General features: G+C 36.5%; 1 protein-coding gene across 1 annotated transcript in view; it reads left to right on the top strand.

Annotated features, from left to right (window-relative positions):
* LOC113232578 (hemicentin-1-like) overlaps positions 1 to 13,430 on the top strand; it is a 51,915-nt gene that overhangs the window by 20,985 nt on the left and 17,500 nt on the right. The window contains exons 6-13 of the mRNA XM_026467345.1: positions 3,919 to 4,084; positions 5,463 to 5,653; positions 6,110 to 6,185; positions 8,220 to 8,383; positions 9,149 to 9,314; positions 9,774 to 10,022; positions 11,110 to 11,182; positions 11,814 to 12,007. Coding sequence (XP_026323130.1) covers positions 3,919 to 4,084; positions 5,463 to 5,653; positions 6,110 to 6,185; positions 8,220 to 8,383; positions 9,149 to 9,314; positions 9,774 to 10,022; positions 11,110 to 11,182; positions 11,814 to 12,007 — 1,279 coding nt within the window. The remainder of the gene's footprint in view (positions 1 to 3,918; positions 4,085 to 5,462; positions 5,654 to 6,109; positions 6,186 to 8,219; positions 8,384 to 9,148; positions 9,315 to 9,773; positions 10,023 to 11,109; positions 11,183 to 11,813; positions 12,008 to 13,430) is intronic.

Consider the following 13,430-nt stretch of genomic DNA (forward strand, 5'->3'; position numbering starts at 1 on the left):
ATCAATAGCATAAGCTCCTATAATTCTTTGAATTTAACTTTATCAAGAAAAAATCTATGTTGTATGCTTTCTTTAAATAGGAATACCCTGTTTGAAATTAAAATATAAAACTATTTTTTATTATTTATTTTAAAAAATTGAGCCATTAATCATAATGTAATAGTGATAGAAATTTCATAGAAAGAAAAAGACTGTTTAATTAAACTTAAACAACAATTTATTATTAAAAGGTGTGAATTCAATATAAAATAACTCCTCCCCTGGCTCGAATACATGCGAAGATCCTCCTGGGCATGCTGAGGATCAAGTTATCCAGCATTTCCTGGGGTAACCTATCCCATTCTTCAATAGCGGCTTCCCTGAGCTCTGGAACTGTCTGGGGACGTGGCTCACGGTTCCATACTGCTCGTTTAAGAGCATCCCACGCGCGCTCTATTGGGTTTAAGTCGGGCGAGCCGGCAGGCCAGTCTAATCGTGTGATATCGTATTCTTGAAGAGCACCATTGACTCGTTGAGCTCGATGTGCGGGCGCATTATCATCGACCAGTACAAATTGGTGCCCATGGTTTACTCGGAATGGTCTGACGATATCATCAATAGCAACTGCTTTGTACATGTCTGCTGTCATGAAGCCCCGATAAGGGGTCAAAGGCGTTCTAGCTCCAATCATAATGCCACCCCAAAAAGACTCCGATTTTCCGCCTTGCTGAACTGTTCCAGTGGCAGTTCTTTGTCTTTCACGGTCGCCTGGTCTTCTCCAGACACGGACACGTCGGTTATCTGGATGAGTGCTGATTCGGGATTCGTCAACGAAGAGACAGTTTTGCCTAATGTTTTCGTCCTCACCTTCTTCATTTTGCCGAAGTCTAGCCCACTGCAATCTTCGTTGTTGACGTTGCCGGGAATTGAGCGGAGCTCGCCAAGACCTCCGTGCTCGTAATCCAGCCTGGTGCAAGCAATTGCGAACGGTCTGCGTGCTAACTTCAAGCCCAGAGGCGGCCCTGACTTCTGCTTTTATTTTAGTGGCGTTGATTGTTGGAACACGGGATGCCAGCAATCTAATATAGCGCTTTTGGGCAGCTGTCAAAACAGTTGGGCGACCGCTGCGGGGTCGGTCAGCTAAATTCCCCATTCCGTGATACCTCTGCAACGTAGCCACGACACAGGATTGGGATATAGCAAGTCTGCGTGCTATTACTCTCGTGGTGTATCCTTCTTCCCTCAAAGTTACTATTCTAGCTCGTAAAACCTCTGATAATCCTCTTGGCATTTTTTCAATCACAACTTTCCGCGAAAAATATCTTGAATCGCTTATAATTGACTAAATCAGATTTCTGAATGAGCGTAAGCTAGGACTGAAAGCCTTTTTACATGAAAAAACAATTGAACGGGGTCATTGTTTTATGTTCTAATTTATTTTTAAATAAAGAATCTAAAAAGAAGAAAAAATCATAATATAATCCACAGTAACAAAAAAGATTTCAGTTTTTCGAAGTGATCGCAAACTTTTTTTGATGAACAGGCTTAAGCCCGCCTACGTGTTATAAGAAAATGAACAGCACAATATTTGTAACAGTAAACAAGTTTCGCAGAAGTCACCTGCATTGAAACGTGACAACGGAAACGAGACCACCAGAGCAGAAGCTCCGTGTAAGCAAATCGTTACACGCAGTGGACGTATAGTTAAGCCAAATACACGTTACATTAAATTTGCTTTAGAATCTTAGACAAATAGATTAACATAGATAGATAGGTAGTTGGTACACTTTATTTTTTTAAGTAATAGATTAGAATAGATACAGTTCTTAATATAGATATAGTTGTCACACCCCGTAATAGAAGGTAGGTACACATTAGTTAGATATTAATTAAATTAGACACTAGATAACAGTAGACAATAAGTTAGGTACTACGACACGTATTCTGAACAAAATGCTGAATCCATTTTGTTACCGACTGTACGTAGTTCTTCTAACATGCAACTTAGGATAATAATTAGATCAGTAGAGTAAAATGTATCAAAAGAGCAATGTTGCATATGAAGTTGTGAAATTCCTCTTGTATCTAGGTTTTAATAGCGTAAGCAAAGTCTTGTAGTAAATCTCACTGAATACAAAAGTCATTATTAATCTTTTATTTATCGAGTACATACAGTTATCTCGTATATATTTTTACAATGGGTAAAACACAGAGCAAAACCGAACAAGTCATTATTGCTCAAAATGGAGCAAATGAAGCTACTGCTCAGATCGAAAGAAAATTAGAAATGTTCTCAGTAATCACAATAGGTATCATTACTATGATTCTACTGGTTGTGTACTTATAATGTTTAAACGTTGTGGAAGAACAGCTAAGAAAATAGTAATTAAAGATTTAGTAGCATCTGTCGAAGCAGGACAGGCCCGACAGACGATCGCGGCCCAAACAGTCCCAACTCAAGTGCACTACTAGTAGGTAGTGGAAGCGTAAAAGTGTTTCATGGTATTTCGTAATAAGTGTATTTTACATAAATGTAAGTTTCGTAGCTGCGCGTACCCACGTAAGTAAGTCTAGTAATAAGTTTTGTTAAGTGTATAAGTGTACTTACCAATAACACAAAAGTAAAGTAACGTAATGTAAATTATTATTGTACTCTTCATAACCGGACCTGCGTAATCGGTTAAAGTAATGTAAATTAATATTCATGTTTAAGATTAACAAAAGTGCTAAGCACCAGTTGTTTACAAAATTGTAAGTTGATACATCGACTCATCCGAAGAACAGAGTCCGATGTGATTATATAGCGAAAAGAGAATAAGTACGTTTACGAGAATAATTTCGTTATTCAAACTTAAGCCTTGTGAATGTGTTTTGAGAATCTATATACCTTATTTCGTTTCGGAAATATAAAATCGAACAACGGTCGATCTGACATCCACAGCGAAGAAGGAACGAACGAAATGTGCTATGTCCTGAGAACAAGTAGTCTTGCACATAGATCTTTGTTCTACGGATGAGTCGACATGTGTGTTGCAACTTGCTAGACTGGCACGTTATGCTGACTAGCGTTTATTTATAATCGCATTTGAAATTGCAATGTAATTTTTGTTTTTGGTACTTGTATTTTTTTCAAAATAAGGTTGTAGGGGAGGAATATTGTAGGGACACATGTGCTGACGTTACGTTTTCAGCCCTCCGCGTGTGCGCAGTCAGTCATCGCCTGTCGCGCGCCCGGTCCGAACGATTCCAGCAATATTCCTCGCCATAAGTAGTTCCGAGTAAATCCGTGTAAATCTTCTAATTGTTTTGTACCGTATACTATTTGGCAGTGAACAATAAAAGTGTGACAACTAAATTATAATAGAGTTTTGACTTTATCTGGAATCTCCATAGTGAGCACATTAAATCCGGGTGGTTAATTGGACCACACAGATAAGTTTCTAAAACTTCCATCTCACCTGATGGAAGGTGATGATGAAGTCGACGATGGAGTGTACACACCTAAATAATGCCTATATTCATCATGAAAAGACCCAAGTTATACCGTTCAGGGAACAAGTCTGCAGGCAGGGAATTCTACTCCATAACCGTTCGCCACATAAACGTGGAAGCGAAACGTTTCGTGCGAATTCTTGAAATATCCACAAATTAAGGGTGGAACTCCAGTTACGTCTGGTCCCCCGATGATGGAAAGGGGAAGGCGGAATGAATCGTGCAATTCCCTCGCACACTCTACGTGATATATTCTGTGGAATTACGAAAGGAGACGTAAATGAGCGAGATGAGAATAATTTTTAGTTCACTAATATTAGGGAAAGTTATTAAAATCTTGTAGGTCGTGTCAAATCCCTAACCGAGAATGAGCCAGAATGTTGGACAGTGGCATAAATCTGTAATACGACTTTTGTTGTTTGAACTTAAATATCTGTATACTTTAAGGTGGTGAAAGTAACTGAAGTAAAGCCAGGAGTCTATAATGCAGAAGTAAACAGCCAAACACGAACTTCAGTTGTGGTCACTGGACGTACCACTCTTCATTTTGTATATGGATTTGCTCCAATCGTACCTTCAACAATTTCAAGTACTGCTACTAAACCTTTGCCAGGTAATATTAATCTCTATGCACTTGATTATTATATATATTATAAGATACCGATAAGTGACGGGACGAACAAGTCGTGCGCCTGATGATGAGCGACACGTTTGTCCATAGCAGTTACAGCGGCACTTAGAGCTTTAAATCACAAAGATCTGAGGGGTACTGCTACCGCGCCGTGAGACATATGATGATCCTGTAATTTCACCAACCCCTTAACCTTCAAACCCGGAACGCAGTAATGCTCACATTACTGCTTAGTGGCAGAAATAGGTAAGGTTATCTACATTGAAAGACGTGTTTATATTTTAGACCAGTATGGTCTTATGGACATAAGTTATAATTTTAACATAAATTAGTTGTTCACATCATAACATAGAACATGAAAAATCATATCAAATTATATTAATGGCTGCAGAATTAAAGTACGTTACATGCATTCGCGATAAAGGGAATAATAATTACAATAATTATTATTTATATGCCTAACTGAAAATTGCATAAATGTAACTTAGATTTTTGACTATTACAAAGAGATTGAATTTGGTTCTCTAATGATTGACTGACATTACAAAAATGGCAAAATTTAATTTCAGGCAATCATTGTTTAGACTTGATTATATTGTGTGCCTGTGAGCTCCATCAACCCATCTCGCCCGCCCCCTTTTACCGGCGGGATATCATCCTTACTTAGTCGATATTCCCTTCAGGCGTACTAAGCGCCTTTCGTTCTCTCTCTCTCTCTCTCTCTCTCTTTTACTATGCGTACAACCCAGGAATGGAATTCCCTGCCTTCGACTGTGTTTTCGAGCACATACAACTCCAAAAAGTCTCTTTAAGGTGCGACTGAAAAGGCATCTTCTATGCGAGCTCGTTCCATCGTAGATCCTACTTTTGCTTCAGGGCTAGGTGGTGGTTAAAAACAAGTCCATTTACTTAAAAACATACTGGAGATGCCTGTGTTCCAAATCGAAACGGGTAAGCAAACATTATGGATCTCGACAAATTACTAAAAAGAGGACAAAAATCATCATCATCAACCGTTTTATATGTCCCACTGCTGGGCACGAGTCTTCTCTTAGGCGAGGGTTTGGGCCATAGTCCGGCGCGCTGGCCCAATGTGGGTTGGGAACTTCACAGGCTTTCCGAGGGTTGTGAACCTTCCTCAATGTACAGGTTTCACCACGGTGTTTTCCTTCACCGAAAAGCTCATGGTCAATTTCAAATTAAGATAAGATACGAAACTCAGAAGTTCGAGCCTAGATTCGAACCGACGGCAGTCTCTGCTTGAGAGGCGATTGGCCAAATCAATAGGCTACCACGATTATTTTCAATTAAGCCTTTGTATTGCGTTTCTTATTATGTTTAAACTAATTTGTTTTTCTAGACACAAAATCTTTTGTTGCCATTAAGCTGACGACTGATGAATCCGACGATGTAGTTCTCGAAACTCTGCAAATTCGAAATATGGATGACAATATTGTTACGGAAGTGCCATTTAACGTAACAGCTGACAAGAAAAATCAATTTTATGTTACGGACAAACTGAAATTCCCAAACACTGCATTCAGAATTGCGGTAAGTTTCGGATCAAAATTTTTGAATTTTCAACAGCTGCTATTACTAATGATGTGTTGGTTCATACGTTTGATTCTTCTTCTTATAGTATCGTTAGCATACAATTTAAAGCTTGTCATCACGGTGTGAATAGATTTGCCAATCTAGTTGTCTTGGATGGGCCAGATGCACAGGAAAATATCGGTACGTCTGGTGGGGAGGCTCCTTCCGTGCCCCCCATAAAATTGATTAAGTTACAAAAATCATTGTAAATTTATTATTTGCAGTGGACAAGATAATAATTCTAATAATAATGAAATAAAATAGCTTGGATACAAGATGATGTCGACATCTATTTCACCTAATTTCCTGTTCACAAAATTTTGGAAAGGATTGATTGATAGTGTGAAGTTCTATAGTCTTTGCCTACTATATACGTGCATTTTACTCAGTCTTAACATATCAATCTTGTTCCAGATAAAAGGTTATGACTCTGAGACCAAAACATCGATAACGAGAATTAGCTTGACGCCTACAGAACCACAGATAATAGGTAATTGACACGTTTATTTACTTGTATATTCGTGTGTATTTGGTTGGGAATTCTGTACAGTAAATTTGAAGGATATGTTAATTCCAAGCATCTTTGTATATGCTGATGACAGGACAGTTGTTGATAGATGGTTGTTGATTAACCCAACGCAAAAGCCAGTGGTGACGTAATTCAGTCATATCAAGAGTCTATGGTATAAGGTAGTTTCAGATTGAGGCGGTGCCATTCTTGTCAAATTTTACACTAACAAAAAGCAAGCTTGTATTTTCTCCACAATACGAAGTCCCTTTCAACTGATTTAGATTTTTCGCGACACCGATAACTGATCGTCTCTAGCTACTTGGAATGAACCTGTCTTCTAGTTTAAACTTCGGCAGGTATATTGAATCCATGGCCACGAATGCAACCAAGAATCTTGGTATCCTTTCCAGCGTAAGGCGTTACTTCACACCGGGATAGTTGGAACTGTAGCTCAAGTACGGTCGTGTATAGAATACTGCTGCCATCTATAGGATAGATCTGATAAATACCAACTGACCACTTTGGAATCCATTAGGAATTGTGCCAAGAGTCTTATCGGGGACTCGGATGTAGTAAAGGCGAAGCTGCCATGAATATCGCCATAAAGTTGCCTGCTTATCCGTATTCTGTAGGATATATCACGGAGAGTGTGCAACGGAACTACATAAAATTATTCCATAATCGGGGGACAAGACGTAGACTAGGGTTCCACCTCTATGTTGTAGATATACCCAAGTTTAGCTCAAAGCGTTACTCCTCCACATTTATTTGGCTTAAGGCATTGGGGTGGAATACCTTGGGGTATTTCAACGGGAGAGTAAATAGGCATTATTTACATGTGCATTTTCCATCGTCACTTTTTTCATAAAAAAGGAACGCTTACAGCATTTGACGGTACAATAACAAATAGGAAAGCCATGCATAATAGCTGACCATAAATAACAGTAAAACCTTAAATATTAGCCTTATTCTATAATACAATTACTATTTATTTTAATTTTAAGTATGTATTTGTGTTTTCCTTTTTAAATAAGAAATAGCTAAAATATTATTTATAGATATTTATTTTTACCACTGTTCTATTATAACGTCCGCTTTTTCATCGGCAAAAACCCCATCCAGCCCCTTCCAGTTTCCTCAGTCTCTAGCGACTCTACTCCATACTTGGCCTGCTACTCTTACGATGTCATCACTCCATCTTTTGTGTGGTCCTTCCAGGTTTACGCTTTTCACATAATTTGCTAAGTTGTCTTCTTCTTGCTTTGATTTATTCGTTTTGTTTCTGAGTGTATGTCTTTGGTCTATTAGTTCTTTGATTACTTCTGTGATTATTGCTTGATTTTTCAGAATTTTCTTAGATATTCTTGCTTGGCTGGAGCATTGCACAATACTATTTTTAATATTATCATAATAATATAAAATTGTTTGATGGAATGTCATATTTACTCCTTTATATCCATATTTTGTCCTTTTATGCACTTTCATGATTCAGAAATTTGTGTGGTTTTAAAACAAAGTTTGTTGTCGTTAGATTACTCCTAGTAATTAGTGTTGCTCAGACCAGGCGATGGTCGCTAGAATGTTTGAAATTGCTGATAACGCTACAATTTTCAAACTCGTTAGAGTGGTATAACATTATTATCCTATTTTTCTTCAAATCAGTAGCACGTCTTCATGTTGAGAGGTCCAGGTAGGCGATCGAAGATATTCGATCCTGTGGGCGACAACACATTTAGGAAGTTAAGAAATCTTCTTCGAATCGCAAATGTCTATTAAAGATGCTATTTTGGTAATTTAATATCGTTGTTATACCATCCATTCGCACGAAGCGCTTTGCTTCCTCTTTATTGCGTACGGCAAAGGAGTGGAATATACTATTGACATCTGTGTTTCCGGAAAACTGCAATTTGAGATCGCTGTCAAAAATTGCGCCTGCATAAAAGCAAAAAAATACAGTCCGCTTAAGTAACTGATAATAAATAATTTGATTGAATTATTTTACTTGTATTACAGTGGATCGCGTCAACATACCACCAACAGTTGCGATTGTCGGAGAATCTAAAGTAACGGTCGAGTATGATAACCCTTTGGAATTAAGATGTAGTATAACAGCGTATCCTAAGCCTGTAGTTGTATGGGAGGATAACGATGGAAATTCGCTCCCAGCTGATTTAACTGTGAGTAATCATTAAGTAGACGGTATATTATAAGTTAGGAGAGGTCGTAGTGTATTGTTAATAATTCATTATTCTTTGAAGTAATATCCCCAGTTTAAGGGTTAATAACAATCAAACAGAGCACATAGACATATAGAAGGACACACATTGTTTATGGTATTTATTATGATTAAATTAGATTTTCCTGTAATAACCTTAGTTTTCAGTTGTTGCTTCACTTCAGCATTAATTTACTATAGTTGTACATTACAAGGTAAAACGAATGGTTAAAGGACACACTTTGTAAATGACTAAATAAATTGGTAATGTAAGAATCCTCATCATCGTACTCAAAAGACAGGAAATAGTCTCACCCTCCCTCCGCATAAAATTAATAAAATAAATGACACAAGCGCAACTATAGTCACAAACTATCACCAAAAATATACCCGACACGTGTTTTGCCTCTCCACGAGGCATCCTCAGGAGCTGTTGATTGCTCGACTCTCGGCAAAAGAACCATCTCTTTGGGCTATTTTGCACGATTTAACCTTCACTGGGTTCGCGGAGTAGCAAATTAATTTACTTCCATTTTTATTACTCTGCGGTAGTCCACCGTCAGGTGTGGTACACGAGAAAATGGTCGAATCACGTAACATTTTTAGAAGTAATTTAAAATGGTGTCAGCAAAATGAAGACAGAATAAAAATGGATTACATATATTTAATTTAAGTATTAAAGGAACGATTGAAGAAAGAGAAAAAGCTCCTAATTTTTGTATTGCAGATAATAGGAATTCCAAATGACTACTTAAGCGTTCTAGCCATCGACAGCGTGAAGGAGAATAAAACATACACATGCAAAGCAGAAAATGATAACGGTCAAGATAAAAAAGACATCGTTGTTGAAACTACCAGGGCTTTCTACTTAGATGTTTTGGAGGCACCAAAAAGTAATAATAACTATAATACATTTAATAAGGCCATATCTGTAAAATTATAAGTTTTCAAGAAAGAGATTTAATGAACCAAATGCTTAAATGGGAGAGTTATAAAATTGCACATGTACAGTTGATCCTCTAAGATGCCTGGACCCTATAAACTACCCTTTGATTCTGAGCTATCCGAGTGTTAAGTCAATTCAATCTAAGCCGTAAGCCGTGAACTCATTTTACTTTTCTGGTGAATGCGTAAGATGCCTCACAGAACCAAAAGGCCTTCTAGAGATTCGGGTATCTTATAGCATCGACTTTACGTAATCTGTTGCATGTAGTTCACGTGTTAAAAGCACTTTTTGACGTAAGACCCCAACTAAGGCTTTATATACCAAGGGTAGGATTATATGTTTGCTGGAATTGCCTAGATGACTATTAGGGTAATTTAATATGGTAATTCATCTTTCAATCCTCCAGGTGAAGAAATTGAAATTGACACATCAGCAAAATTTGTATGCAAGGTGGACGCTAGACCAACAGCGGATATCAAATGGCTAAAAAATGGCCAATATCTTAGAACAGACGAAAACATTAAGCTATCACCTGACAGCTCAGAGCTAATTATTAACAGGATGAAAATTGAACATTCCGGACGCTATATGTGTGTTGTGACAAATTTACGTGAGAAACGTGCTTTTAAATTTTATGTTGGTGTATCTGGAGTAGGTATGTTTATTGAATGATATAACTTATTTAAGAAAGTGAAAGCTGATATGCAATACTTGGGTCCCGTTTTATATAGCACAATTTTAAAGTACTAACTAAGAATAATTACGTGAAAGAAGAGAAACATGCAAACAACTAATAACATATTAACACTTAACACCTAAAGGATTTATGGTTTAAAGATATTATGATATATTCTAGTACAATAAAGACCAAGTGATGGCAATGTATTTGTGCTTAATACATTACTGGTAAAATTGAAACAATAAATTAATTATAATATTTAATCATTATACATAACGTTTGTTACACTGAATCTTTATTATACACAAAGAAATTATACCTTTCGTTGCTATCCCGTGAGTAATTATATAATTTGAAATTTTATTAAATAATCATTATATCGAGAGATCATTTGTTGCTATACCGATTATTTAAATCAATATCTTGTCGACTAGTCAATTTTACATTACGTAATTCAAATTTAACACACTTTGTCTTCGTGGCATTGAACAATAAATTGTTAGCATTAAACCAATAAACTACCATTGAGAGGGTTTCGTTAATATTAACATGTTAACGTCATGTCTGTCTGTTTTAAAAATCAAGGATAGAATGGTAGATCATTAACATAAATGAGAAATAAGTAAGGTCCAAATATTGAGCCCTGCGGTACACCCATTTTTAACGTAGAGCCCAAAGAAATCACCAGCTTAATACATTTGAGTAGAGTTGGTATTAAAAATGTATCATGGAACAGCTGTTTTTTTTACTCGTGATTCCGGAGTAGTTTCCCTTGTAAAAGGTATTCATATTGGTGAATATGATTAACTCATATGAAGAACACCATCCTGTAAGCAGGATTAATTTTAATTAGCTCAAAAACCATTTTAACATGACATTTCATTAATACAAGGAGTTTTTTATTACGGCTTTTGTAAAATTTACGCAAGTTGTTCTTAATTTCGATGATTAGTTGGTAAGGACTTTTGACGTTGTAGTTGTAGGTTTTGTGTTAAGATGTTTTTGAGTTAATTAAAAATGACCATGTATTTTTTTAAGTTATTAACAACTTTACTGTTTTTAGAACAACCTAAGATAGAAAAAAATATAAATGAAATTCGAACACTAGAGGGAGCTAATGTTGATATAGAATGCAGGTAAGTTAAAAACGATTTTAGGTTTTTATTTGGAAGTAAAAAAACGTTACACATCATTATATACAATAGAACTAATTAAAAAAACTGAGTGTTGCTATACACATAACAACACTATATGCTATACACGTAACGTCGTGAGGCAACCATCATGTGTGAGAACTTCTAATACCTACTCTTTGAAGGCATGTTAAGTCTTGTCAGGGTGATACATCAAGACTATATACGCTAATACAATGTATACGCTTCTATAACAAGATTCCGGTTGATATACAAAATTTGCCTTTCACGAGGTTTAAAACTATAGTGAAACAAAAACTTTATACTAAAGGTTATTATACAACTTCTGCGTACTTGGATGACAAAAATCCGTGGTAGTAAGCCGTTTAGCTCATGGAGGTAGTCTCGATTTCTGATGTTTCAAATAAAAAAAAATATTGTAAATGTTATTTACAAAGAGTAACCCCTAGAGTTTCTTGCTCATTCTTCTCAGGGGAATCTGCCTTACGAATGAGAGGTAGAGTTTAACTATTGTGACGATTTCAAGTGTAATAATGCTTACCTATGAAATAAAGATTATTTTGAATTTGAATTTGAATTTGTACAACTTCTTTTGTCCTCATGTCTCACCCAGATTGCTTCAAGGTAAACCAAAACCTACAATGCGTTGGTTCTTCCAAACACCTCAAGGATCTGAAGAAATCGACGCATCAGGAGAAGATCACATAACTCTCAACAGTGTCACGACAGAAACGTCAGGCACGTACCGCTGTGAAGCTCATAATGATGTAGGTGATGATTATCATTATACGGATGTTATTGTGGATTGTAAGTATACGCATAGAATTTTCACTTTTTCAGGGTTTAAAAAAAATTAATTATAATATTACATAATGTAACACGATTTTTGTTTCTCGGTTATCAATATCTAATTGGTTTTAACATAAAAACATGAAAAATAAACGTATTTTCAGGTTTTACTTCTTAAAAGTCGATACAACCTCAAATGGCTTCAGTGAAAGTGTTGAAACAATCACTTTGGAAAACAAAAATATTATAAAATTAAGGATATGCAACTGATTAGTATACGGTGTGAAGACACGAAATGATTTCACGATAGAAGAAAAACACAAACTTACCTCGAAATTTTATTACCGCTTTTTAAGTCAATGCGCTGTATATATTCAATAGGTACTTTACATATACCAAAAATTTTTTTATATATCAACTGAACTAAATAGAACGCGTATACGAATCTGAAATAAAGATAGTGTCTCTAGCAAAATGAACCGTATTAGTACGGGAAATATTTTAAAACGAAAAAGAGAACATTACGTTTGAAATTAATAGCATAATTAAAATGTTTGTAACTTTAGGTTAGCAATGAAACGCCAGTTAGATAACACGGTCCGTTTACTGCCGGCACACGCGATGATCGCGTCGCAGCGCAAACAAGACATATATGTATGCATACATCTCAATATTTCAACCGAAATTCTACAAATTGATGACAAAGAACTTACGAATGTGTAGATTTGCGAGATTATGTAAATACCACAGCCACAACAGTGAAGTTTCAGAGATATAGCTACTCTATTCTACATTCTTGCATATGAAAAAACGAAAATCTTAGGAAATGAAACTATTTTTCCGGGTTTCAATCGCGTATATTTGTTTTTTCAAACAAACCGACGTTTCGGGCCTTTTACAGGCCCCATGGTCACGGTTGACTGTTGACAAATATACGCGATTTAAATCCGGAAAAATAGTTTCATTTCCTATGTGTAACAATCGCGAAGACCTAAGAATTTGAAACGAAAAACTTGTTGTTTTCTACTATTACGAACATACATCTGAAGCGAAATACAGCACAATGTTATAAACATAACCTATATCAAGTTTATAACCCCAGCTTCTACAGGCTGTACTCAATTAACTGCCTCGGTGGCCGAACGGCTACCATGTCGAACTGCCACGCAGAGGTCCTAGGTTCGATTCCCGGCTCGGGAGAAATATTTGTATGACCTACATTTATTTCTCTCATGAGTTTGGGTGTCATTTGTGTTTGTCTATGTGTGTGTCCATGACACCCGAGACACAGGGTGTCCAGGGTTGAATGTATGCGTTAAAAAAATAGCTTTTTTGATGCTTTGATAATGATAATAGGTCCCTTTAATGCACATCGTCAAAAACACTGGGTCATACGTCGCCTTCCGTCTTTCCATCGTCGAAATCTGAAGATGCCAATCGT

Source organism: Hyposmocoma kahamanoa, unplaced genomic scaffold (assembly GCF_003589595.1).
Source record: "Hyposmocoma kahamanoa isolate Upper Pololo Valley unplaced genomic scaffold, ASM358959v1 76, whole genome shotgun sequence".
NCBI classification, from domain to species: domain Eukaryota; kingdom Metazoa; phylum Arthropoda; class Insecta; order Lepidoptera; family Cosmopterigidae; genus Hyposmocoma; species Hyposmocoma kahamanoa.